Source organism: Aedes albopictus, chromosome 2 (assembly GCF_035046485.1).
Source record: "Aedes albopictus strain Foshan chromosome 2, AalbF5, whole genome shotgun sequence".
NCBI lineage: Eukaryota > Metazoa > Arthropoda > Insecta > Diptera > Culicidae > Aedes > Aedes albopictus.
Genome location: NC_085137.1, coordinates 50,920,784 through 50,948,384, shown reverse-complemented (window position 1 = coordinate 50,948,384; position 27,601 = coordinate 50,920,784). Strand labels below are relative to the sequence as shown.

Genomic DNA, 27,601 nt, shown 5'->3' with positions numbered 1-27,601 from the left:
AGAGTGGTCCAGCAAATTCTGCTAGGATTTCTTTGGTCATTCTTACTATGATTCTTCTCGGAATTCTTCTAGGGATTGCTCTATAAGTTTCTATTGGGATTTCTTCAGGAATTTCTGGTTGAATTACTCAAGCAATCTTTCTGGGATTCTTTCAGAATTTCCTCCGGTGATTCTTCCAAGAATTCTTTCAGAGATTTCATTCAGAGATTCTTCCAGAAATTTCTCATGGAATTTCTCCAGGCGCGTATATTGGCCTTCCTCCGGGAATTGTGGCTAGGATTCTTCAAGCAACTCCTGCTACGATTCTTCCAGCAATTTCTCTTCTCCTCTAAAAATTCTCGCTGTCGTACCTTCTGGATTTCCACTAGAAAAGTTCTTCCGGAAATGCATTTCTTCAAGGGTATATCCAGGACGTTCCACAGAGGTTCTTCCAGAAATTCCACAGGTGATTTCTCCAAGAACTTCTATTGACCTTCCTCCATGAATTTCAGCAGAAATTCTTCAAGCATTTCCCATTTGGACTCCTTTAGGAATACTGTAGATATTCCTCCAGGCACTTGTTAGAGGAACTTCTCTTAAGATACCCCTGGCATTGCTGATTCTAGGATTTCTCTAGAAATTACTTCTATGATAGCTCCCGGAATTCTAAGAATTCCTCCAGATATTCCAGGTGTGACTGGTCAAGCAATTCATGCGGTTCTTCCAGCTATTCTTCCTCCAGAAATTCTAACTGTGGTTCTTCTGAAATTATGTTGCGGATTCATCTAGAGCTTTCTTCTGGCTTTTTTTGCTGAGACCTTTCCAGGCAATCTTTCTGGTATTCTTGCAGAAATTCCTTTGGTTGTTCCATCAGGGATTTCTCCAAGGACTCATCCAGAAATTCCTCCAGAGATTTTATCCCGGGATCCTCCAGAAAATCCTCATGCAATTCCTGCAGAAGCTCCTTTTGGCCTACCTAAAAGAATACCTCAAACAACTGCTCCTGTGAATCTTCCATCAATTCCTCCAAAAATTATTCCTAGTGATTCCTATGCGAATTTATCCTAGCATCATGGCTGTAATCCTTCCTGAGGTTCTTTTAGAAAATCCTCCAGCAATTCCTTCCAGGCCTTCTCTATAGATTCTTACAGAATACCTCTACCGGTTCTTGCAGGGACTTCTCTAGGTATTCCAAGGATTTTTTTCTTTGGCTTCCCCCCGGCAATCCTGATGGGGTTTCTCTAGAAATTCCTGTACAGTTTTCTCCGGCAATTCAGCTGAGATTTCTACAGTAATACATCCCAGAGTCCTTCTAAGAATACCTCCTGAGGTTTTTCCTGTGATTTCTTCAGAAACTCTCTGGTGATTCCTCCTGGATTTTTTATCCAAGACAAAACTAACTTCTCCAGTCATTCTTCCTGTAATACCTCCAGAATTCTTCTAGGGATTTTTCTAAGAATTTCTCCAGGGATTCCTTCAAGAACTTGCTGGGATTATTCAAGATAATCTTCCTAGGAGTCTTGCAGAAGTACCTTCGGTGTGTCCTCCTGGAAATCCTAAAAAAATCTGGAATTTCTCCAAATATTTCTTGCTGGACTTCTCCAGGAACTACTCCTAGGGTTCCATAAGCGAATCCAGCTGCTTCTAATGTTTCAGGAATGCCTCCTAGCTCTCCTCCAGACATTGTTACTGTGATACCTGCAGGAATCTCTCTAGAGGAGATTTCTCCTGGAATTCTTGCCGGGATTCTTCTAGGCAGTTTTCCTAGGATACTTCCAGAAATGCCTTTGATTCTTCCAGGGATTTTCTCATCCAGGAATTCATGGATTACTCTAGAAATTAAACATGGTATTACACCTCGAATTCCTCTTGGCCTTCTTCAAGGAATTCTAGCAGAAGAAATCCCAATAGAAATCTCTAGAGGAATCCCTAAACGAATTTCGGGACTAGTTTTTTTTTCTGTATTAACGAGATTTTTAGCCCTAGGCTAGTTCATCTCGGGACCCACGCTTTACTTCCCTTTCCGAAGGAAGAACTCACATTTTGTGAGTTTGTCGGGAGTGGGATTCGATCCCAGGTCCTCGGCATGATAGTCAAGTGTTCTAAACATCACACCAGGTCCGCTCCACAAGGGAATAGTTGGAATTTCCAGAGAAATCCTATGAGGTATTACTAGAGAAATCTCTAGTGAAATCCTATAGGAATGCACGGGAAAAACTTGTAATTAATTAGAAGGCACAGAATGTTGCTGATTGACAAAATGAGAGATGGTTTTGTGGGAAAAGAATCACGTTCTGGTGGGATTCGAGAACACACGGCTCCGTATTTTCTAAACCGCAGTATGACCATTTCTTTGAGGGTTCCTTCGGCATGGTTGTTTTTTTTTGAAAATTTCTACGGTATTTCATTGGAACGCAATACACATTTTAGCTTTATAGGAGAGAAACAAACCATTCTTAAGCAAACTTTAGTTTGAGAAACTGATATTCAGCTAGTTACGTTACTTGGGAATGCAATCAACAATTTCTTTGAAATAAAAAATATTTTTTTTTCTATAATTCCTTCGTAACTATTTTAGCAATTGCTTTTTCAGTAATTTTGCAAATTTCTCAGACAATTTTTTCGTGATTACTTTTGTAATTATTTATAATTTAATTGTATTTAAATTTTTTGCTTCCGAAAATTGTTGAACTGCAAATTCAGAAATTCTCAACTAGACTTGCTTGAAGAAAATCCTACGAAATTCACGAAAAATTTCCTGACCAATTCCAAAAGAAATTGCCGGAAAAAAAAACATTAGAGCTTTAAAAATAGTTGCAAAAATAATTCATATAAGAACTACCAGAGGAATTCCGGATGAAAATAGTAATGCCTATTAAAGAAATTGACCGTATCCAACCTCAAAATAAAATGCCAAAATATATTCTATAAAAAAAAATCCACAAACATTCACAAAAAACAGAAGATATTCTCAAAGATTTTTTTCTTTTTAAAAATCAGCAAAGGAATTTCTGAAGAAAATTCAGAAAGAATTCCAAAAGTAATTGCATTAACAGAATTTAAAAAAATCATCAGAGATTTTTTTAAAGAAATTCCCGAAGGAAATCTTTAAGAAAATTGCCGAATCAATTTCCAAAGAAATTACCGAAGAAGTTCCTAAAGTAATAAAAGAAGTTTCCAAGATTTACAAAGGATTTGCTGATAAAATTCCCAAATAAATGTTCAATGCAAGTAACACCGGAAATGCCGAAGGTGCTCCGAAATCATGTGCTGCAGGAGTTCCTTATATAATTACTGAAGATGTCTAGAAGAAATTGTCTAAAGAAGTTTTATTTAAATTATAGAAGCGATTTATAAATGAACTTCCGTATGAGTTTTCTAAGGAATTGGTGAAAAAAATACCTAATAGCATAGATAATGGATGTCCAAAAAATCGACGAAAATCCGAAAAAAAATTCGAATGACTTGTCGAAGACATTTCCAAAAAAAAAAGTGAGAAAGTTCCCAGAGTCAATGTCGAATGAATCACCAAAGGCTTCACCAAAAGGATTCCCAAAGTAACTGAAGAGAAATTGGAGAATTTTAAAAAGCAAATATCAATAGAATTGCTGACATTAACAAAACATCGCTTAAAAGACTTCTAAAAAACTGGCGAAGGAACTCCCGAGAAAACATTTTAAAGGATTTGCCAATGAAATAAAAAAAGCCAAATAAACTCCTAGTGAAACTGCCAAAGAAATTTCCAAAATAATTTCTGATGAAATTTTCAAAGGATGCGTAAAAGGTGTTTAGTATCAAATTGTCGGGAATATTCCCTGAGGAATTACCGAAATCATGTTTTGCCGAAAACACAAATTTCTTCATTATATTAGAATCAGAATCCCGAAGAGAGAAATCGAAGTTCACCATAAATGTTGTGGTCAAACCAAAAATGCAAATTTGTATCCTGATTTTGCACTTTCAAGTATTTATAATTCTTACAATGCCACAAAAGTTCAGCTTATTGAACGCAGTGGATTAATTCCCACGTAAACAAGTTATCAAGTTTTCAAACCTCACATGGCGGAGAGAGTGTTAAGTCAGAACAACGGTTCGGATTTTTCAAAAAAAAAAATGTTTCTTTAAAATAAAGCGAGTTAAAATTTTAGGGCTAATTTGTCCCGCGACGCAGTATATCATGGTACTAAGAAATTGAGGGTGGATCGGTATTTCTTTTTACAAAAAAAAAGCAAAACAACCTAGAAGCCACTGAAACTGGCACCCTCCAGGCACCCCCTAGGAAAAAATCCAAAATACGCCAATGTATTTCAATTGATATTTTTGCCCACCAGATCATGATACGCCATCACAGTGCAACGAAGAAATCTTTCTCTGTGGTTGTGGAATAAAAAACGATGTTTCGTATGCAGAAAGTCCACGCACACATTTGCTTGCATTCTCCCTTGGCGAAGAAAACTGTAAACAAACATTTTAGCGAATGTTTAAAAAACAATTGATTAATTTAACAGCTTTTGTTGCATTCTGCTGCAGTGAAATTCAACTTCGAAGTGCCATAGAACTTTTGTGGGGTGTGAATTGAAGGCTGATTCAACAAGTGAATCTGGCGAGGTGAAAATAAAACGGTCAAGGAATTCTATTCAGCTAGCTGATGCTTTGGTGCGGTTGCCTTCGTCGTAAGCGAAACGAGAAAAATTGGAAACTCGTAAGTGGAGTGAAATTGAAACGTGAAATTTAGTATAATTCTTCCATTTCCATTGGTAAAGAGGCTGGTTATCGTTTTAGCTTTATAAAAGCTTTATAAAAGTTGAACAAACAATTCTTTAGCAAACTAATAAACTATTATTCAGCTATCTCTGTTTCTTGGGATCGGCAAAGGTAAGTCGGAATATCTGTATTGATTGGCTATTTTTTGTTTGATGTGACGGGAATTAGCGCATGACGAAGCAAATTTTTACCCCAAGAAAAAAAAATTGAAACTAGATCTAAAATGCTCCTACAATGTTTGACCAATCTGATCAAAAGAACTGCATTTGGAGCAAAGAATATCAATAATTTTCTCAATCATGGACAGAACTGAAATAAACTGCCGCTCACCGCCACTTTCTTTCTTCGAAGCACTGCATTGCGTACCACTTTGGCAAGTTCCACGCTTTATTGGACACCGCTTGTTTGTGAAACAATGTGCCTACAAGTGCCGGTATGGTACATCGATTCTCCATTTGTTCGGTTTCGGGAGAAAAAACAACCGTAAAGGTTCATAAAAATTAAACACCTGTACGCTGTTCGTGAGCTTTCAATTACCACACAACACACACTCAACGAGGGTGGTATCTTCTACGACGACGACGACGACCGCTTGGAATGAACCAACTCCCGTTTGGTTGTTTAGTACGAAGCATGCTGCAACAACCACGCGGATCATACTCTACTGATGAGATAATTGCGGTAATGATTTAATAATCGCACATTCATTGCGTTCAGCTTGTTTTTTTCTTACTCTTGCACGATTCGATGGATTCCAACACTAAAAAAAATAAAACGACGAGGGAGGTGATCTGCTAATTTATTTTATTATTCTTAATCACTTAACCTAATTACAGCTCTATTGTCCACTAGGGCACTACGTGAGCGATTTCAATTGACAGCTGCACTTACATTTTGTACAGCGCCTAGATGTATATTCTATTCTACTTTATCGAACTGGTTGCCTTTCTGCTGCTTTCACTTTTCTACTCTATACATGGTAGAAGGATGAGCACAAGGATGATGGATGGCCGTTGTTCCTTTCCAGTCCGATTGGGGGTCCATTATGAGTAGCGGTTCGCCGATGTCCAGGTATCCGGGTCCGTTTGAGCCACGGGGCTCAGAAGAGGGTCAGTGCCAGCCGCTCTCGGTGGAAGAGCAACTGACGAAAAATTGCATGTGCCGGGGCTGGGAATCAAACCCATGACCACCCGCATATGAAGCGAACGTGTGACCAACTACGCCACGGGCCCCGGCTATCTGCTAATTTAGTGAGTAAGATTTGTACGCAGTGTGTGGATTTTTATCGCGAACCACTGAATGGTCCATGCTCAGCAAGTGATACATTCGCGATGGTAACATTTCATGAACCAACATGCTCGGGAACGCTCCCCGAAATGCTGTTCATTCTCTTGCCCAGGTTCGATACGAGAGCGTAATCAAGAGAGAAGATGCTCGATGACGCTAATGAAAGCGATGCATTCGGTAAGAATATTTTATTGCCATAATTCTTTTTTTATTGTGACTACACAACCTGCAACGTCATGAATACAGTTAAATTAAATAGTATTTCACGTTTTTAAAGCGAAAACGCATTAAATACTGATGAAAATAACGATTATTCACAGTTGCCCCAAGCCAACGATGAGCGATCATCGGTAAGTGTTACACTTAGCGATGCCCGCTCATCGCCGCAGCTTGTTTATATCGGAGTATCCTCTTTGTGTTCCTTCGTGAACCATGCGACTCGACGAGAGAACATACACCGCTTGGTAATTGAAACAGAACCAACAGAAGGGAAGAAAAACTGCCGATCGGTTCACTGATCACTTTTTCGTCCAAACACTGTTTGTACGCGAAAAGAACTGCTTTGGTTCGCATGCTGCATCATCACCATCATTGAGTGAGGCAATGCGTGTCGTTCTTAGTGAAGCCCTGCTCTGTAGTGTACCAAAAAGGTGTGATTTGCTTCGGACCCCAACCCAACTAGTCACGGTCACGCGAGATCCACTTGTTAAGAAATTCCCATCCACCTAGGCCTAACTCATCATCTGCTTGCACACGTAGGCTCTTCAACTATAGCCATTTAGAAGCAAGCAGTCAGCGTCAGGCAGTGATTTCGAAAAGAACGCACCACCCTCATATGACGAGAGGTGGGAAAATGTTGTTTGTGACTGTATAAGATATCAATGCAATAGGTCGTATGAATAACTTAACAACTCGTAGTATCTACTCAGAAGTTTACGACATAGTTGACATGAATATAAAAGTTTTCGAAGACGTACATATTATAACGTATTATAATTTGCAAACAGAATATTTGTACTGGACTAACAAGACGAGAGCTCACAAAGCAAGCAGATACATACTTCCGGCAAGTCCACGACTCCGACAAGAGGCTGCAAATTTTAGGTGAGCACAGAAGAATCTGGGTGTTCTGGGAGTCAAATTTCCCACAGGGTTTCTCCAATAAATAATTCCTTCAAGGATTCTTTCTGGAACTTTTATTGAGATACCTCTTCAAATACCTTCAAGAATTCCTCAAATTCCTCCTTTCTAGGATTTCTTTCATAGGTATAGCCCCTCGAGCGATTTCTCCCAGAGTTCCTCCATCGTTTTCTCCAAAAAGTTTTCATGGGATTTTTCCTACGATTTCTACAGGACTTTGGGGCTGTCCATAAACCACGTGGTCATTTTTTTGGGACTTCTCAACCCCCCCCCCCCCCCCGCGTGGTCATTGGTCCATACAAAATTTTTTATTCGTCCATACAAAATGCTCATTGGCCGACCCCCCCCCCCCCCCCCCATGACCACGTGGTTTATGGACAGCCCCTTTCTCCCAGGATATTTTTCAGGTGTTGTCACGGGGGTGTTTCCCGGGATTCTTCTTGAATTATTTTCCGCAATTTTTTCCTCAAAAGTTCTTTCCAAAATTTCTCCCAGAATTTCCACAGGAGTTATTTCTGGGATTCTTCTCTTCTCGCGAGATTTTCTGTAGAAATTCTCCTGGGATATTTCTTAAAGGTTCACACGGGATTCTTCTCTCAGGGATGTTTTCAGAATTACTTTTGGTGCCCATTTTGGGATTTATTCAATAAATACGAGAACAGCTTTCCCGAGAAGTTTTTTTTTTAAGACACTAAACGTTTAATGCTTCCAGTGAGCTATTCGCACTTTGAAAGGAAGTCCGGCAAGAATGCCGGACAACAACCCTGCAAAGTTGGTGTTTGCTAACCATCCGGTTGGTACAAGAAGGCGTGGAGCGCAGAGAGCACGATGGGCGGATCAGGTGGAGCGTGATCTGGCCACCGTTGGGCGTGACCGACGTTGGAGAGCTGCAGCTGCAAGTCGAGTATAATGGCGGCAAATGGTTGATTCAGTGTTATCATGAATTTGATGTTGAACTAAATAAATGAATGAAATGAAATGAATCAATAAATACTTCGAAAGTTGTTAATCGGATTTTACTCGAGTTTTTTCTTGGTACTCTCTGGAACCTCTTTTTATGCCATGGACTGGGGTGCATAAATTGAAAACGTGTATTAATTAAAACAAGGCATAAAAGAGGGAATTCTGTACTTTAATTGAGGGAACTTCTTTCTCGAGAAAAGGTTCTGCCCCTGAGTGTTTGAGATGCCTGAAAAGGGGGTTTCAGAGCCAGAGGAGCCTGAAAGAAAAGAATTTCAGGGATTTTTTGGGTGGCTCCAAGTATTAGGGCTTCAATTAAAATTTCAACAAGTTTAGGTGCACTTGAGGATCTTTTCAGGAAGATATTATGAGGTTTCAGAGGTTTGAGATTCGTTCTATAGTTTAAATCCCTTTACATAGCGTTTCAAGAAGTTTAAAGGGTATTTCAGAGCGATTCAGGACTTTCAACGTCGAACCCGAAACTCCCTAAAACGCTAAAATATACCTGAAACCTCCTAAATCCTCCAACAGAACCCAAATCCCTGAATCAATCTGAGACTCCCAGAAACGCCGACACTCCATGGAACCCCCTTACAGCCTCTTAGATAACCTGAAGCGCCCCTTGAAATGCCCTGAAATGTGTAAATAGAAACCCTCTGAAATCCTTTGGAGCATCTCCTGACACGCCCCCGTCAGATACCCATGAGGCCATGAGACTCACTGAGACTTCCTGAAATCCCCTTAAATTCATCTGAAATACCACATAACCCCCTGAAAGCCCTTTAATTCCTTTTGTATCCTCCTGAGTACAAATAAAACTCCCCTGAGATTCCGTAAAACACCATCAAAGCATCTAAGATACCTGCACCTCCCACAGACTAGATTTATACCCTCTATAACCCCCGAAACTTCCGGGAAGCCCTCGAAATGCCCCTAAAAGCCCAGGATGTTTCAGAGATCCCCTAAATCATCCCTGAAACCTTTAGAGACCCTCTTAAACCCTCTCAACGTCTTTGAAATTGGTAAAAATGGGTATGCTTTCAAAACTCTACACGGCGCAAATTTTTATGTATAGATATTGTTGAATATGATACTATTTTGTTTTTAGAATAGAGTGATGAAGAGTTCATGCAGTGCTGAGCCTAATAAGCTCTAGCGTGCGCAGCATTTTCTTTTTTCTCACTCACTCTCGTAAACAAACACGCGAAAGAAACAGATAATAGAGGCGGCACTTTGCCCCCTCTTTCATCTCGCTCTTTCTTGCGTTCAACAAAATGAACGAGCGAGAAAAAAACAAAAAGCTGCGTACGCAGGTGCTAATAAGTGACCCATTTCGCCCTATTTCACCCTAAATTTATAGTTTTAATGAATGTATGCCTGTAATTCCAATTGATTCAAATTTTTTTGTACATGAATGAACACATTTAATGCTATTATATCTACAAAATTGAGTGACGATGACATCATGCTATGCTTAATCCAAGAAGTGGCGTATTCACCCCATTTCACCCTATATTAGTAGTATTGGTGAATATAACGTCTATAACCTCTATAGCCGGCTAATAACAAGACAGCCAGTTCCCACCCTGTTGCAGGCGACATGGTTGAAACGCCCTCAACGATTCACAGGAACATTAAAACATGATTGTGTGCGTTTACATGCAAATACGTACACGGAAATGGTAGCATCGCATGCACACTCATTCATGATGTTGTTCCCTGAAGTCGTTTGTGGCGCTAGTGTGCTTGTAGCTCCCAAGGTATATGGAGCAAGAGGGTAGATGTCTGTCTTGTTATTAGCCGTCTTCGCTCAAATGCTGCAATAATTTAAGCTTATGAAGGCTCTCTTTGGTTTCCCTCTCTTTCGATAATATGTCAGCTGTTTATTTGAATTATGATTGTCTCCCTGCATAGAACGATGGTCAAAATAATCGACTTTTGATTTGTACCGCAAAAGTAGTTGAAAAGTGTTCCATTACGTTGCAATTATTGAAAGAGAAAGTGAATAAAGATAGCCTCTGAAATGCAGATAGGACTTACTGAAATGTTTGGCTTGATATGTTATCAGCTCTTACAGCACTGAATGATGATGGGGTCATGCTGTGACATGTCTAAGTAATGGCCCGTTTTACTCCATTTCACCCTATATAAGTTATTTGGCAAACAGATACTTCCAGAGGAATTCCAGAAAAATCCTGACACGAATTTCAGAGGAATCCTGAGAGAAATTACGGAGAAATTTTTATAGGGATTCTGGAGGGATCCTGAAAGGTATTCAAGAGGAATCCTAACAGGAATTCTGGAGGGATCCTAACAAGAATTCCAGAGGAATCCTAAGAGGAATTCCGGAGGAAATCTAATAAGAGTACTCAACAGGATATCCGGTGTAATCCTGAGAGTTATTCCGGTGAAATCTCTGGCAGGAATTCCACGGGAATCTCGGCAATAATTCCAGCAGAATCCTGAATTTCAGTGGGAATCCTGATGTGAATTCTAGCGGAATTCTGGCAGGAATTCCACCAAAATCCAGACAATGAATCTAGCGTAATCCTAACATGGATTCCAAAGGAATCCTGACCGGAATTCAAGGAGAATCCTGCTGGAATTCCGAGGGAGTCCCGACAGGGATTGCAGTGGAGTCTCGATAGGGATTCTGGGGGAGTTCCAACAGGGATTCTGGGGGAGTCTCGACAGGGATTGCAGGGAAGTTCCGACAGGAGTAGCAGAGGAGTCTCGACAGGTATTCCAGAGGAGTCCCGACAGGGATTACAGGGAGATCCCGACAGGGATACCAGAGGAGTCCCGACAAGGATGTCAGGGAATCCTTGTCAGGGTTCCAACTGGAATCCTTGTTAGGATTTCCACTGGAGTCCTTGCCAGAATTCAAGATGGAATCTTTGTCAGGATTTGCACAGGAATTCTTGTCAGGATTCTCACTGAAACACTTGCAAGGAACCCTGTGGATTCCCGGTTAGGATTACCCTGGAATTCCTGCCAAGATTTTCCTTGAATTCCCCCTGTTAGAAATCATCTGAAATTCCTGACAGGTCTCTACTAGAATTCCTACAAGAATACCGCTAGAATTTTTGCCAGGATTCTGCTGAAATTATTGCCAAGATTCCCGTGGAATTGCTGCCAGATTTGCGTTGGAATCCCTGTCTTGATTCCCCTGAAATTCCTGTTAGGATTTTCCCTGGATTCTCTGTCAGGCAGAGATGCCAGATTATTTTCTCAAAAAATCTGTATCAATACAGGTTTTTCTGTATCGCCGTATTTGAGGGTATAGCAGACACCAAAAGTCCTAAACTTCAATAGAAACTAATAAAAATGTACTACTTTTTGGCGTTTTTTTATTTTTACTGGTATTTATTTTTCTAAAACATGTGTAAAAATGTACAAATTTTCTTAAACTCTTCAAAGTTTAAGCAGCAATTTATAAACTTTTCAAAAATTTAATGAAAAGAACTTCAAATTTAATGCTTTCTGGAGAAATCTGTATCACATTTTAAAAATCTGTATTTTTCTGTACTCTGTATCTCGTCTGTATAGAAGGTCAGAAATCTGTATAATACAGAAAAATCTGTATATCTGACATCTCTGCTGTCAGGATTCTCGTAAGGTTTCCTTCGGAATTCCTTTTAGGATTTCACCGGAATTTCTTTCAGAATTTCTCCTCAATTCCTTCCAGGATTCCTCTGAAATTCCTGTCAGGACCCCTCCGGATTTCCTGTCACCATTTTCCTGTTAGCCTTACCATGCTTCCCCTGCAATACTTGTCAATATACTCCAGCTGTTTCTGACAGGATTTTCCCTGGAATTCCTGTCAAGATTCCCCTGAAATCCCTGTCAGGGTTTCTCTGGAATACCTGTCAGGATTTTACTGGTATCCCTCTGGAAGCACCGTATACCACCCATTCTGTAAAGTTGGTAACGTCAAATTTGAACATTACTAAACAAAAATACCAGAATCGGATTTAGAGCGATATTTTCACTATAATTATATATATATATATAATTATATATATATATATATATATATATATAGGGTGGAATAGGTAAAAATAGACCGCTTCTTAAAATCAGCACCGCATACCATCACTGCCTTCTTATTATGTAAAGATAAAACATCAAATTTGTACATTTACAGTACAAAAAACATATCATCAGCATGGGATTTAGGGGGTTATTTTCATTGAAATTTTAAATATAGGGTAACATAGGGTAAAATGGACCATTTCGTGCACTCAGCAGCCCACCTCATCACTGCCATCCAATTCAGATAACATCAAATTAATCGATTGCTTTGTAAAACAAAATATATATAAAATTAATTTATAGAGATCTGTTTGCAACTTATATAGGGTGATATGGAGTAAAATGGGCGCCATTACTTAGACATGTCACAGCAGTGCTTTAGAGCTGATAACATATTACTTGTCCAATCATAAGCTTAAATTATTGGAACATTTGAGTCTATAGAATTATAGACGTTATATTCACCAATCCTACTAATCAATGATGCAAATTATCACCTCACGAATGCTCAATTTACTTATCAGTTGTATTTTTATCGCTTGCGATTGAACTGTACACTGCTCAGTGATGACCAGAGGTAAAGAGGTGGCAAAACGAACATGATGTAACTCACAAACGATTTTGCACACATCTGTTAGTGCCGCCACATGTTCACCCGAACAGCCGAACAACACCGAATGGGTTGGTTTTAGAAGCTACGGCACAAACGCTCGACACGCAGACAGAAGCAACATTCGCATGTACCGTCACCACACCAATAACGTTCCCTGCCTACGATGCTTCGCGATAAGCTGATCGAAAAGCATCGAAAGCGATGAAAAGACAGGCTTGGCTTGAACGCAACAGCTCAACGGCGAAAAGGAGCAGCCAACAATGCTGATCAGCGTCGAGTCTATTCGTGTGCTATTAGTACGGGAGCTTGGTTTGATAAAGCGAGGTAGGGTGAAAACTTATTCGTTGTCGAAAGTGAATCGCATAATATCGCGAATGTTTTCACCAAATAGCAAGCTTGCTACTAATATAGGGTGAAATGGGGTAAAATACACCACTTCTTGGATTAAGCATAGCATGATGTCATCGTCATTCAATTTTGTAGATATAATAGCATGAAATGTGTTCATTCATGTAAAAAACAAAATCTGAATCAATTGAAGTTACAGGCATACATTCATTAAAACTTTAAATGTAGGGTGAAATAGAACAAACTTATTAGGCTCAGCACTGCATGAAGTAATCATCACTCTATTCTGAAAACAAAATAGTATAATATTCATCAATATCTATACATAAAAATTGGCGCCGTGTAGAGTTATGAAAGCATACCCATTGAAAACGGCTGATTTAGGGTAAAATGGGGCAAAATGAACCCCTTCCCGAGGTCTGCACAAGATGAAACCATCACCAGTCGATTTATCAGCTCATTTACCACGGAAAATGCATCAGTTCGAGTTTCAAAACCAGCGGCTTCTAAATAAGTCCGATAACGGGCCCGTTTCTGCCCACTGTGGGACGGCGCTCGTCTCGTCGCGTAGTAGGCTCCGCCCATTTGGTGCACAAATAACCAGAAGCAGTCTGGCAGGAATCGTTTCGTTCGACAGCTGAAAGGCATCTGTTCGTTCTGCACGCGCAGGGCGCGTACACACGCTTTATCTAATGGAAAATCGTCTGATCAATTTTGACAAGGAGATCAATTTGACCCCGGTTTACGGTATCAAGAAAAGGTTTTACCCCTGAGTGTTTGAAATGCCTGATAAGGTAGTTTCCTGGGGTTGCAGGAGATCCTGAAAGAAAGAGAGTTTCAGGGAGCTTAAATTAAAATTTCAACAAGTTTAAGGTGCACTTCTGGGGTTTTCCAGGAATATTTTAGGGTATTTCAGGGGTTCGAGATTTTTTAATACTTTAAACTCTGTACTTTCAGAGGCGTTTACGAGATTGCACCGTTTGTGTGCTTAAGATTTGTCCAATCAATATAATGATATTATTACTGCGGTGTTCCCACTGTTACGGTAGTACCCTATATGAATTGAATAGGATACCACAGCCATGGACTAAGTAGAATGGAGACGACTCCTACGTACAGTAGAGGACACTCAGGACTTGGTCGGTAAGGTAAGTAAATGTCTATTGTTGGTGCAAGCGATTTATTATCAGAAACAGAGAAAAAAAATAGTTTTCATATTTTTCCAAGCAATTTCAAATGCAAAGCTGCCGACTAAGGTTTTTTTAAAATTCATTTAAACTATTACCTCAATGATAGGCACATTTACCCCACAGGAGAAATCTGGATGAACTCGGAACAGAAGTGCTTCCCTGGAACTGTTGGATAGAAATCTCCGAAGCAGTTTTAGGAGAATTTTGATAGGATTGTAGGAAGAAATCTTCCGTGAAACCTCGGAAGATATCCTGGGAATAGCTCTTGTAGAAACCCCACTAAAACTCCTGCATAAATTCAAGAAGGAACAATCCCATGAACAACTCTCAGAAATCCAAGAAAAAACGTCGAAAAATCCCGGGAAGAACTCTGGGAGCAAATCGAGAAAAACCGCTAGATGGATTCTTGGAAGGAACTGCTGGACAAATCTAGAAAGAAACCCAAAAAACCCTCCGGAATTCTTTCTACCTGAATTATGTAAAAACAGTCAAATAAATGAACAACCATTTTAAAGTCCCTGAGGAAGATCCCAATGTAACCGAAACGTCGGAAAATATTAAATAGCAGTGTTTGAATTTTGTCAAGACTAAAAAGGCCAATTTTCAAGTTACAATTCATCACAGTCGTAGCCAAGAATTGAATCCCTAAGAATTAATACTTTTTCCAATTAAACGATTTCCAAATTATGTTTTCTGTGTATGTTACGATTGTATCTAAGACGCTGCCGCAATGGCGAGAACTTGGGGCCTCTTGAGAATTCCGTTAGCTTGGACTTGGTGATTCAGAAGGCGTGCGTTTCAGATCCGTTGTTGTGATGCGGTGATGACGGGACGGTGACTGACGGTGATTTTTCGGCGACAAGGTCTGATTTAAATTTTAAATTTAAACTATAATAAAGGCGGATCGAGATCGGTAATCGGACGGGGTGGGTGAGTTTGAGCTTAAACAGTTCACCGAAGAGATGACTACGATGAAAACGATGCGATGCGATGTCGTCGACAGTTGCAGGTAGGTATATAGTTGGAGGTGTGAATGTTTTCTAATGAGAAACGAGACTAATTTGTTACCCATCGTTCGTCGCACTTGCCACATAATCGTATTAGCATAAATGGCTCGTAGCAATAAGTTTACTGTTGCATTTTTTTCTGTTGCTGACTGGCTGCTGCATGGTAATTCTAGGAGGTGGGTATAATGAAGACGTAAATTATCACCGAGCTGTTTCAACAATCATGACTTTGGTGACAAAAAAAAATACGATTGAACTTAACGGTGCATTTGTTGTGACATAATCTTTTTAAATTTGAAGGCAAAACAAATTTATGAAAGTTAATTTGTCGATTTTAATTACGCTTACCAAGCCAAGTGGGAACAACAATGTTGAAATGCTCTAACATCCAAATACGCTACAGAAACACGTGTTTGATGAATAAGTGGAGGTTTAAATTACGAAAAGAAATTTACGTGCCCCGGGGGGGATTGAACCCACGACTCCCAGTTCGCCAGACGGGCGCATCTTTCCTCAAAGCTACAGAGCCACTTGACCAACTTTGTTTACTGAATACATAGAACTTCACAATCCAATTCAACTATATTTGATCCCTTGATTGCGTTTATTGTCTTGTTGGTTGTCGATTAAGTTTTTACATCATGATTGTATTATACAGAGTAAATTCAGTGCTCTACAATCGATAGCTTCAATGCGTTCAGATTTGGAATGTTTCACACAATGATCGTTAACTATTTCAGCGCGACTGTGTATTGCAACTTGTGAGGGCGGTTAACAACGATGTCAGACAAGACAAAGAAACATAGTAAGTGCTACTTACTTGTGTCGATGAGAAAAAAAAATGTGCGGTGATTATTGGCAGACGTGATCAAAACGCACCGAGGAACAGAGGTACACGATTTAGTGTTCATGTGTTTATACGGTGGGTAATCAAGTTTGATGGTCTTCAATTGGGTAAATTGCGTTTCATCGCTCAACTATTGATGGCGGTATAGTTTTGAGTTTACGCTTGTTCAGAAGATGACCGAACATAATTTACAAGGATGTCATAAATAAGGCAAGGATGATGAAACAGAATCCATAAACCAACGCATCGAAAAATCTATAAAAGGGCACAATTCCAAAAAGATATTGGCACCTTTCACACAAGTGATGAAAGTAAATTATCCAATCAAATAGTGGCGCATTGCATCCAAATAGTCTCAACAGCGGCGTGAAAATTGTTGTTTCCAAAAGTAGCTATGAACTTGAAAAATATGAATCTTAAAAAAAAAAACAGTGCATTACATGCATAAAAAACGACTAATCATTCTCAAGCCATTCTACTAATAGTTTTATTGTACTATAAACCTCTTGTCGGAATGTTTCCATACATAAATGCATACTAAATTTATATATTACTCTGTAGATGAGTTTCTCACAAGATTTTATAGCCTCAGCATATATTAAGATCCTGTTCTAACTTAAATCTGATCGAGTCCAGCTACCATAAATTCACATCATAAATCCATACATAACCCACATTCATTTAGTGCATAAATTATGCTGATTACAAGCATAATCATGTAATTTAACATTCTGCAATAACCCGGACAGCAAATGCACCATCACTTCACAGACTTCAAATAAAAAAACGGCCAGGTACCGCTGATGATCTCCGGCCGGGCGAACGGAGATAATCGTCATCGGAAACAAGTTATAATACGGCTGGCTAGAACCAGTACTTTCCTTCACACAATGTATCAAATCAACGTACAGTGTATCAAACAATTGTCCGTACAGCAATTTTTTGGTCAAAATAATTTTTCATTTAAATGATTATAACTTTTTTATACGTCAATCAAAAACGCTGAAATTTTGAACAATTATAACCCATATATTAAAGCTCCATTGGTAAAATTTTGAGCGAGATCGAATAAGTTTTCTGAAAGTTATAGAACTTTTAGTAAAACTTATTGAATTTTTGAATACATTTTTAAAACATTATGTCTTAATATGTACTTGATGAAACTTTTTCAATATTTTTCGTGTTACAGCTTATACCTAAGACTTTCATATGCAGCTTCGTTTAAGGCTTTATATTCACTACAAAAAATATGAAAAATCTGTATATGTTTAGAGTGTCATTTGGAAATTTATCATATTTTGATCAAAAAAAGTGCCAAGTGTTTTCAACTTTTTTAAACTCTCTTAATGATATATTTTTATACAGGACGTACTAAACTACATATGAAGAGTAGGTCCTATGGATTTTTCGTTCAGTTAATGCACTTTTATTGGTGGAAAACGTTTGGCAGATTACATGTGCAAAATATGGTAAATTTTAAAACATCGTCAACCACATACGCACATTTTTCATATTTTTTGTAGTGAATATAAAACCCTAAACATGGCCGCATATGAAAGCCTTATGTATAAGATGTAACACAAAAAAAAATTGAAAAAAATTCATCGAGTACATATTGAGATATAATAATTTAAAAAGGCGTTCAAAAATCTTAAAGGTTTTACTAAAAGTTTTATAACTTTCAGAAAACTTATTCGATCTCGCTCAAAATTTTACTAATGGAGCTTTAATATATGATTCATGATTGGTTAAAATTTCAGCATTTCTGATTGACACATAAAAAAGTTATTCACATTTGAATGAAAAATTATTTTGACAAAAAAATTGCTGTACGGACAATTGTTTGATACACTGTAGGTACCCAGCAGCAACAACAGCCAGCAGTCAAAACGCTCCGTTGAATATTCATTACACATCGTCGAGCCGAGTAGCAGCAATTTTATCAAACATGGGAACCATTAGAACCGCCGGTCGTTCGCTCCACCTCCGTCGTCGCATTTCTGATGTAGGTAGTTGTAGTTATCTCATCAGAGTAGGTTTAGTTGATTACGGGGAAGAAATCTTTCATCGGATGCCATCGGTTACCGATCGGAACAAACCGCTTTTAAAACAACGATCTTTATTTCGATACGTTTGTTTTCCTTCACATAATTCCCAAACTTCTCCGGCTGTTTAAGATCTTTCTTTAGTGGGTATGTTTGCGGTTGATTAGAAAAAAAACATGCTACAAGCGCCCTGTTTATGAGATGTAAGAAAACAAATCGGAGATCTGAGGGAAACTCGAAACCCTTTCAAATCATCACGCGGAATGCAGTCAGAAGTAAAATGCTGAGCTGTTGCCGCGTCGCCGTTTATCACTTATTATAATAGTTCAGCAATACAGTAAGGACCCGATTTTGTCAGCCCCATTTTACGACAAACTTTTTGCTCTCGTTATCTCACGGTCAAAGTTTACCCAATTAATTTGTATTTATCATCAAACTACAGTTCTAATGCAGAACGTAAGGGGATAAAATGTTTGAAAAACTGTTCAGGTTTTTGTGGAGAGCATAAAGTGTGATCCGAAAAGGGGCTGACAAAATCGGGTCACTAATGTATTGCATTCTTTTGAGAACTTTTTGCAAGAAATCGCAAATTGATTTGGGGTACCAAATAATAGTAAAGGTTTAATTGCCGTTTTTCTTCTTCGTTCGAATTGCCCGCTGCTCTGAATACCTGTAATGTATCACATACAATAGGCGTTTGAGTTACTGAGGTGCATAACAGTACGAAACAAAATGATATGCGGAAATTTTACGAAACTGTCAATGACGTGACGTGATGGAAACTTGCTGATAACTAAAACAAAGGTCCCAGACAACCAGGAGTCGCATAAGGAGGCACGCAGTACATCGTATAAAGTACTATTTAAAGTTACTATCGCATAAATGTACGGTGAATTGACAATTTTCATCGCATATGATGTTATTGTTTGCACTTATTACGATGTGTCTGGAAAAGTCGCATAAGAATACAAATCAACTTTTATGTGGTATGACTACATCGTTGTAAACGATATTCTAATGTTTTATTGCGACGAACTTAGTTTATTCGCAAAAGTGTACGAGCGAACTCGCAAAGTGTCAAATGAATTCGCATAAGTTTGTACTGCGATGATTATATGACTTCGTTTGATACTTTTCATATTGTGCCAGTTTAACTTGCATAAATATAAAAATAAACTCATTAAAGGGTGCATACAAACTCGCATAAGTTAGAATCATTTACGTGGACATAATGCGATTTGATATGTGAAAACAATGACAGAAATGCAGTTGGACTGCGGATACAGTGCTAAAAAGGTACAAGAAAATGAATAGCTATCAGCCAAGGGCTGAAAGTCTCTTTAATAAAGACAAATCAATCAATCAATGAATAGCTATCATTATGGTTATAAACTCATTAGTTTTGTTTTGTGTGGCTCTGAAAATCAACAATGGATAACGGTAGCCAGAGAGAGATGGTGGAAACAGTGCGAAAAATCACACTTTGTCGGTTTTAACTCACGATAGTCTGCCGAATACGCACAGCGCAGGTAACCCAAGTGCATTTCAACAAATTCTGAGGTGAGTTAGAATGCCATAATTAATTAGCTTGTTTCCCAAGCAGTGTTTGGTGTTAAGTGTGAAGCGGGCACGATAATCCAAAGGTCATGAGTTCGACACTGAGGTGACAATATTTTTTTTCCAAATATTAGTAAGTCGCATAAGATGGTATTTTACGTCGCAACAATTCACACCGTTCGTCGCATAAGATATCGCTTCAAGTCGTATGACGTTATTGTTGTCCCACCAATGCACGTATATCGCCTCCACTTTTGCATGCATAAGACACTTTCACGGCATCTTATGCGATGTAACTTAATCGCATAAAAGTACGTATAACACGGTCATAAACTTCATTATACGTGCAAACTGGTTGTCTGGGGTAGCTGCCAGGTGGAAGGAGCACTTCTAGACCTTGTTGTTGAACGGTAGCGAATGATATTTTTCATTCCAAGATTTTGTTTGAGAGTTATTCCCGGGATTTCTTCCAGAGGTTTTCTTATATAGTTCCAGAGATTCTCACTAGATTCCTTCCGCAGATCCTTCCAAAATGTATCCAGAGTTCCTTCAGGAATTTCTCTTAGTGGTTTTCCGAGATGGCTTTCCAACATATTATATCGAGATTTTAGCGAGATTCTGATAGAAGTTCTTCCAGGGTTTTATTTTCAGAGAGGTTCCCGATATTTCCCTTAGATTTCCTCCCGGGATATCTCTTGGAGAATTTCAGAGATCCTTAACACCTATGTGCCTGAACCTCATTATGCACCCAATTTCAAAACTATTAAATTGTGGTTCTCATCCATTTCTCAACGATAATTCGTGAAATTTTGATAGTTGATCACAAGACCCATCTAGTTTATGGAATCGGGATCATGGTTCCAGATTTTACCGTTGTTCCAGAATTATGGTCGGGGTTACTGGGATAGCCTCCTTAACATGTAGTGGCGCAACCTATAATTCGCCTTCGAAAATTAGCTTGCGACACATCAAACGTCCTGATTTTGCAAAACAGGAGTATTGGGATTGGAACATGTTTCAAGAGATTTCGAGTAAACTGGCCACTTCTCCGGATATTCCAGAAACCTGGTGCCCCCGGGTAATCTAGCTTGCGACATATCAAACATCAGGTTCCAGAACAAATAAAAATGTGGCCACCTTCCTGGGGGCGACATGTCTCCGGAACATCCGGAGAAGTGGCCAGTGTACTCAAAATCTCTTGTAATGTGTATCAATAGTCTTGTTTTGCAAAGTCATGAAGTGTGATATGTCTTAAGCTATGTTTCTAAACATATAAAAAGTGGCCACTTCCCTGAGAGCACCATGTTTCCGGAATATATGGAGAAACTCTCAGTGTAGCCAAATCCACTTGAAACATGTATCATTAGTCTTGATTTGCAAAATCATGCAGTTTGATACGTCTCAAGCTAGGTTTCAGAACAAATCAAAAAGTGGTCACTTCCCTGGGGGCACCATATTTCCGGAACATCCGGAGAATTGGTCAGTTGACTCGAAATCTCTTGTAATAAGCAAGGTAATATGTATCAAAAGTCTTGTTTTGCAAAATCATGAAGTTTAATATGTCGCAAGCTGGCTTTCATTCAGAACCGATCCAAAAGTGGCCACTTCCCTGGGGGTACCTGCTTTCTGGAACATCCGGAAAAGTGGCCAGTTTACTCGAAATCTCTTAAAACTTCTTATACTCCTGTTTTGCAAAATCATGAAGTTTGATGTGTCGCAAGCTAGTTTTCGAAGACGAATTATAGGTTACCCCAGTACAATCCCAGAACAACGGTAAAATCCGGAACCACGATCCCGATTCCATAAACTAGAAGGATTTTGTGATCAACTGTCAAAATTTCACGAATTTTCGTTCAGAAACGGATGAGAACAACAATTTTATAATTTTGAAATTGGGTGCAAAATGAGGCTCAGGCACTCTGAGATGTCCTAGTTTATTTTTTTAGGATTTCTTCGAAAGTGCCTCTCGAGATTGGGATAAATTTGTAAGTCATCCCAGAAGACATTTCGAAAAACAAAGCTTCTAGCAAATCCCTGCAAGAACTCCGGGTAGTTGCTCCCAGAAGGAGCGCCGAGAATGTCGCGACAATTTCCAATAACGATTTCAGAAAGAGTTCTGGGAACAATTCTGTGAAGATCTTCAAAAAATAATCTCACGAGGGACGAGGATCACTGCTAAAAAATGCAAGAAATACAGTAACCAACTTCGAGGAACAGCTCGGAAAAAGTTATGAAGAAAAATCTGGCAGAACTCCATGAGAATCAGCAATAACACCTGCAGAAAAAAACAAAAGACGATCCGGATAAAATTTAAGGAGAAAGACTAGGAAAACTCTGAGAGACCTCCCAGGACCAACACCGGAAGCGATCTTCTGAGAGACTCTGGTGAAACTCCAGGAGAAATCTCAAGTGAAACTTCAAAAGAAATTCCGCAAGAACCTTTTGGGAAATATTCCGGCCGAAACTCCCGTAGAAACCCCGGGAGAAATTCTAAAAGAAAGCTAACTGAAAGTCTGTATAATAAAGATAATAAGAAAATAAAAGAATGCTTAAGGAAATATCTTGAATCAATTACAAGAGAAACTTCGTAAGATATAAGGGAGGAATCCTGCAAAAAGCTCACGAAAAACTTTTTAAGAAATCCTTGAAAGAGCTCTAGTAGAAATCCCAATAATAACTTCAGTAGAAACTCTAGGAAAATGACAGGGGAGATCTGCAGGGGAAAGCAAACGCGAAATCAAGAGAAATCCCGAGAAAAAAAATCTAGGAAAAATTCGGCTACAACATCTGGGAGCAACTGTTGTGGAGAACTCGGGATAAAGCTTGGAATAAATTCCACGAAAGTTTCTATGACTTAGGAAGAACTCCGGGAAAAATCCCACGAAGGACTCCGAGAGCAATGCTCGGCAAACCCTACAGAACAAATTCTGAAAAGAAATTCTGTAGGATTCTTGTGAAAAATTCCAGAATAAATCGGTCAGACTTCAGGAATCATGGAGAATTGTTCAAAGCTTCGAAAAACCGGAAGAATTTCCGGATAAAAAAACACGAAAGGAATCTTGTGAGAAATTGTGGAATTTTCAGGGGGTATTTCTAAAGAAAGAAACTGGCGAAATTTCTGAGAAAATCGTTAGAGGAATTTCTAGATAGATTTTCACGGTGTTTTAACTTACAGACTGATCCGTTTCCACATGAAATTTGCTATATGTTATGCAAATCGCCGGCTTGCCGGATATATCTACTAGATCTAGGAACCATCATTATGTTTCTCGAACACGGTTATCAAAATTTCTTTCTGATTTAACTTGCTCTTCGAATAATGATCCGATCCGAATGAATCTGCAGCGTCTTTCACGGAACTACAAGTTTTCAGTACCATTAGACTGTTTGTTATAATCTGTTATAAGCCAAACGAGCCCAACAAATGATCAACGCAACGTGAATCATGACAACCTCGGATAAATGTTGGACTACAATGACAAATATGTATATTTGCCCGTCTAAAATGCTGTCTAATGGACTCTTTACAGGTAAAATAAGTTTTGACAGTTCTACAAACATGTAGAAACTCATGTTCAACAAAAGTATAGACTATCAACACATATTTGAAATCTTTTTTATTCATATATTAAAAATAACTATATCTATTATGCATATCAACAATTTAGTAAACATCGTGGATTTTTCTTCCTGAGTAGATCTACAAGAGTTAAAGTATATATGCTACTTTTGTAGTCATACCACTCAATATGTTATGTTTTATTGGTTTTAAATTTACCTGTGTTTTCGAGATATTCGCTGAATATTCCAGGTGGAGTGCACTAATTACCGAGGGAAACATCCCTCTACTCGGTGTACAAAATTATCTAACGTATTCTGTTCAACAGATTTGGACCATTTGGAGGAGTGCTTCGTCTGGCAAATACCAAATTGGGTTTCGTGAGGGCCGATCATCAGATTCTTCAAGGGGAAATCTTCCGAGATACTTTCTGAGACTCCTTCAGGGATCCCATCAAAATTCTTTAACCGTTATGTGTCCGACAAACTTTTTGCTTTTTTTTACACCGTGCTTTTTAAATGGGCGCTGGGTACCCGGGTACCCTGTCGGTCACATAAGGGTTGAGGGACTGATTTTCCCGGGATTACCTAGATTTTTTTTTTTCAATTGAAACCGATTTGGTTTGTCGTTGATGTTTCCTTTTTATGCTGTGATTGTGAAGAGAGTAATCCTGTCTAGTTTTGGTAGTGGCTACGACTAGGAAACCTCAGCTCAATTTTCAGGGTAAAAAGCGTGCGTAGCCCAAGTGGCTCTACTTCGAAAAGTTCATTTTCGAAGGTTACCTTATGAACCCAGTTTGCTTTTTTCATTATCAATGAAGTGTCGTGCCTCGAGCATGCTATATCTTAGAATAACGTAAACATATGTTTTCAGATGATTACATCATCCGAAGTAGCTCAAACATTAATTTGAGATGCTTCAGTTGGATGGATTACTTAGGCAGTACAGTTCATGGATAACTTAACATAGAATTGCGCATAACCCAACTCTGCATGAGCAGAATTTGTCATGAGTTGACTGATTGGCATGTGTCAGATGAGGAGTCTCTATTTGACCTTCTTTGCACTTTTGAGTGTTCCTTCGCAAAATTTGCGTATTGAGGCGATCCTGCTCAATAAACTAGGGAACCTGTACTAATTGATTGCGACCACATTTTATGGATAACTAGCTTTCATTGCTACTCCAAGAGAGTTGCATTGTGGTTTTGTACCTACAACGCCCTCCATTTTCTCCAAAGGGATTTGAATATTTCAAACATGTTTTGAACTAAAAGTTTACTATTGGGTATTTTCATGGCGTGAAATTACTCCATAGTTTTATCCCAAAAGGGTGCGTGCGTTGTATAAAGAAGGAATGAGTTCCAGATTCATCTGATTACCTCGTTCTTTCTGAAATGCTTGAAACGCATTGTCGATTATCACATCTGTGATGTTCGTCTGGCTGACATGGCTATTCATGTGAACTCACATGCTTCCCAATTTGGGATGTCCACAGTGACTCTTTTACACAAAGTTGTATACGTTTTCAAGAAAGTACTCGCTCAAACGTAGTTTTTGCTTGAGTGATCTCTTGAATATTGAGGATGCTTTCGATGACGTGCCTTTCAATGTCATATTGAAAGTGGCCTGACGTCACAAGCTACCTCCAATGAGCTATAGCCTCTCTTTACGCTTATGCGTTTTATAATGTCCTTTTCAGGGCACTGATTAAACCCGTTGTGGTATGGGCTATGAGCTCTCGTTGCGCTTATGCGTTCATTCCCTCTTCTAGGGCACCCCTTCCTATTTTATCACCTTTCCTTTTCCTAATCCCATTCCATCCCTTGTCCGATTCCCTCAGGTAAATGATGAAATAGGCTTATATGTATGGCGATGGCACAAATGTCCCAAATGGAGGATAACGTGCCTCTGGAGCCGGCCTTCTGATACCTGATACCTACACCGTGCTTTTTAAATGGGCGCTGGGTACCCGAGTACCCTGTCGGCCACATAAGGGTTGAGGGACTGATTTTCCCGGAATTCCCTAGATTTTTTTTTCTTTCGAATATCCATCAATATTCCTCCATAAATTTCTTCATTGATTCATACTGGGATTCTTTTAACAACCATGTATGGAACTCAAAAATCAACAAGTATGTAAGAAAAACGCAAAAGCTGCCTACGATACTGATCATGAGCAAATTCTCAAACTTATAGCAAATTATTTACGCAGTTTGCGCTTTACACTGCACTTCCCTACACCGGATTGTATATCAGCGGAGAAGCACGTTTCGAAATGTGTAAAACAATAAACGAAGATAAAGTTCGATCAAAACAAAAATCAAATTACATAACACCTACAACCAACAACACCGCCACCGCGTGTCGCATCGCTGTGTGATTGTTATTATCATCACAATTTAGGTGGGAATTGCAGCAACAGAAACGGTACTATATTCCGTCATGCGAAACGTACACGGCAGACGCGCTTACACGTATTATGCATTGTTTTGTTCCGTTTGAATCGTCAGTCGTTTAATTTTGCTCGGTTTAAATTTTGTTTACACATTTACAATTTAGACCACCCATCGTAAAGTTTTCTTCAATCTACGTCGTTTATCGTACTGGTTGATTCTGAATCCATCTCATCGCCTTCAATCTCCGAACTGAGCAGTTTCTGACGTCGATCGGCCAGAAGATTTTCCCGGTCTTTGTGGATGTAGTCGCGCACGTTCGGCAGCCCAGATATGATGACCGCCTTAAACGCCGAACGTAACTGATTGAGATCCGTGGCCTCTAGCCACTCGTTGGACTCGGAAATGTAGCACTCCGTGTGGGATATTGCACTTACCTATGGAGAAATAGACATTAAATTCATGGACATTGATTTTAGACAGATTTTTCAAACCCCGTCGTAGCCTCCGATGGCGAAGATCATGTCGTCGATGACTTCCAACCCAAAATTGCTACGTTGGTAGTACATTTCCTTGAAACTTTGCCATCGCCGAGTTATTGGGTCGAACCGTTCGCAAGAGTTCATCCGAATCAAGCCGTTGAAGCCACCGATTACGTGCACGATGCCTCTGTGAGCAATACAGGATACTCCGGAGCGTCGGTTCAACATGTTCGGTAGCATGGTCCAGATGTTTTCTTTGGGATCGTAGACCTCTGCGGAGTTCATGCACTCTTGGCCATTGAATCCACCGGTTATGTAGATCTTGCCATCCAATGTGCAAGCGTCCGCGTCCGACCGAAGCGAATGCATCGGAGCTATCATGGTCCATTGGTTGTTTCGTGGATTGTAGCGCTCGGCCGTGTTCTGCCGATTGTGACCGTCGTAGCCGCCCATGGCATAGATGAAGCCGTCCAACTCCACAACACTGACATAACACCGCCGACAATGCATCGGCGCTATCACGCTCCAGACCTTACTGACGGCGTCAAACTTCCGACACGTGTTGAAGTGTTCCACTCCGTCGTATCCTCCGATACAGTACACCGTATGGCCGACAACTGCCGCTCCGTAGTACGCTCGCGCTTCCGTCCGGTTGTCTGCGTCTATCTTGATCCATCGGTCCGCCCGGGTATCGTACGTTTCAATAGTCGACTGAGGAAGGCCTTCGCTCCAACCGCCAAAAGTGAAAATGACGTCGTAGGGAAGCCTCGGTAGTGCCAAGGGAGGGGTTTTGATCTGTTAAGGACAATCTATGTATAAGCTTGGAAATATCAGGTAAAATATAACTGATAAGTTTTATTTCTGTTTAGTTTGTTAGGTTAAATATAACTAATAAGTTTAGTATTCAATACAATTAGTGGAAATAACTGCAGTTCGGTTTCAGAACAACTAGCACCTATCAAGGTCTAGTAATCTGCATGTCGACATATAGAGAGACAACCTAGAACAAAAACGAACAAAAACGTCGTGTTAGAGAGATATCAAGATAAGGATATATCGATGACATGTAGAGAGGACAAATTTATGCAGATGAAGGGTCCGACCAAACCATCGAGAAGGAAGAGATATCGAGATGTAGAACATCGAGACGGCTGTAAGTAGTCTAATCATGTTAAAGTTAAATTTCAAGTAAAACTTGCACCCCGTATTAAAACAAAGAATGAATAAATTTCATCTACCTTACTATGTTTGGAATTCACCATGTCTAGATCATACAAAAACGTTAACGTCTCGATGATAATTGGCTTCGTTTCGTCATTTCCCAGCACGAACGGATGTTCCTTCACCTTCTCCAGGAAATACTGCGTCTTCAAAAGCCCTAACCGTACCGCTCTTA

At 39.4% G+C, this 27,601-nt stretch overlaps 1 protein-coding gene across 2 annotated transcripts in view; it reads right to left on the bottom strand.

The window, feature by feature from the left end:
* Positions 1-27,601, bottom strand: part of LOC109421539 (GATA zinc finger domain-containing protein 11) — a 321,415-nt gene that overhangs the window by 46,771 nt on the left and 247,043 nt on the right. Inside the window, exons 3-4 of one of the 2 annotated variants that reach the window (XM_062849675.1) lie at positions 26,218-27,000; positions 24,653-26,160 (exon numbers count right to left, since the gene is read on the bottom strand). The exons of the other annotated variant lie outside the window; for it this stretch is intronic. Of the exons in view, the coding sequence (XP_062705659.1) occupies positions 25,912-26,160; positions 26,218-27,000 (1,032 nt within the window). The 3' untranslated portion in view covers positions 24,653-25,911. Of the gene's footprint in view, positions 1-24,652; positions 26,161-26,217; positions 27,001-27,601 lie in introns of those variants that run through there. 2 annotated transcript variants of the gene reach the window in all.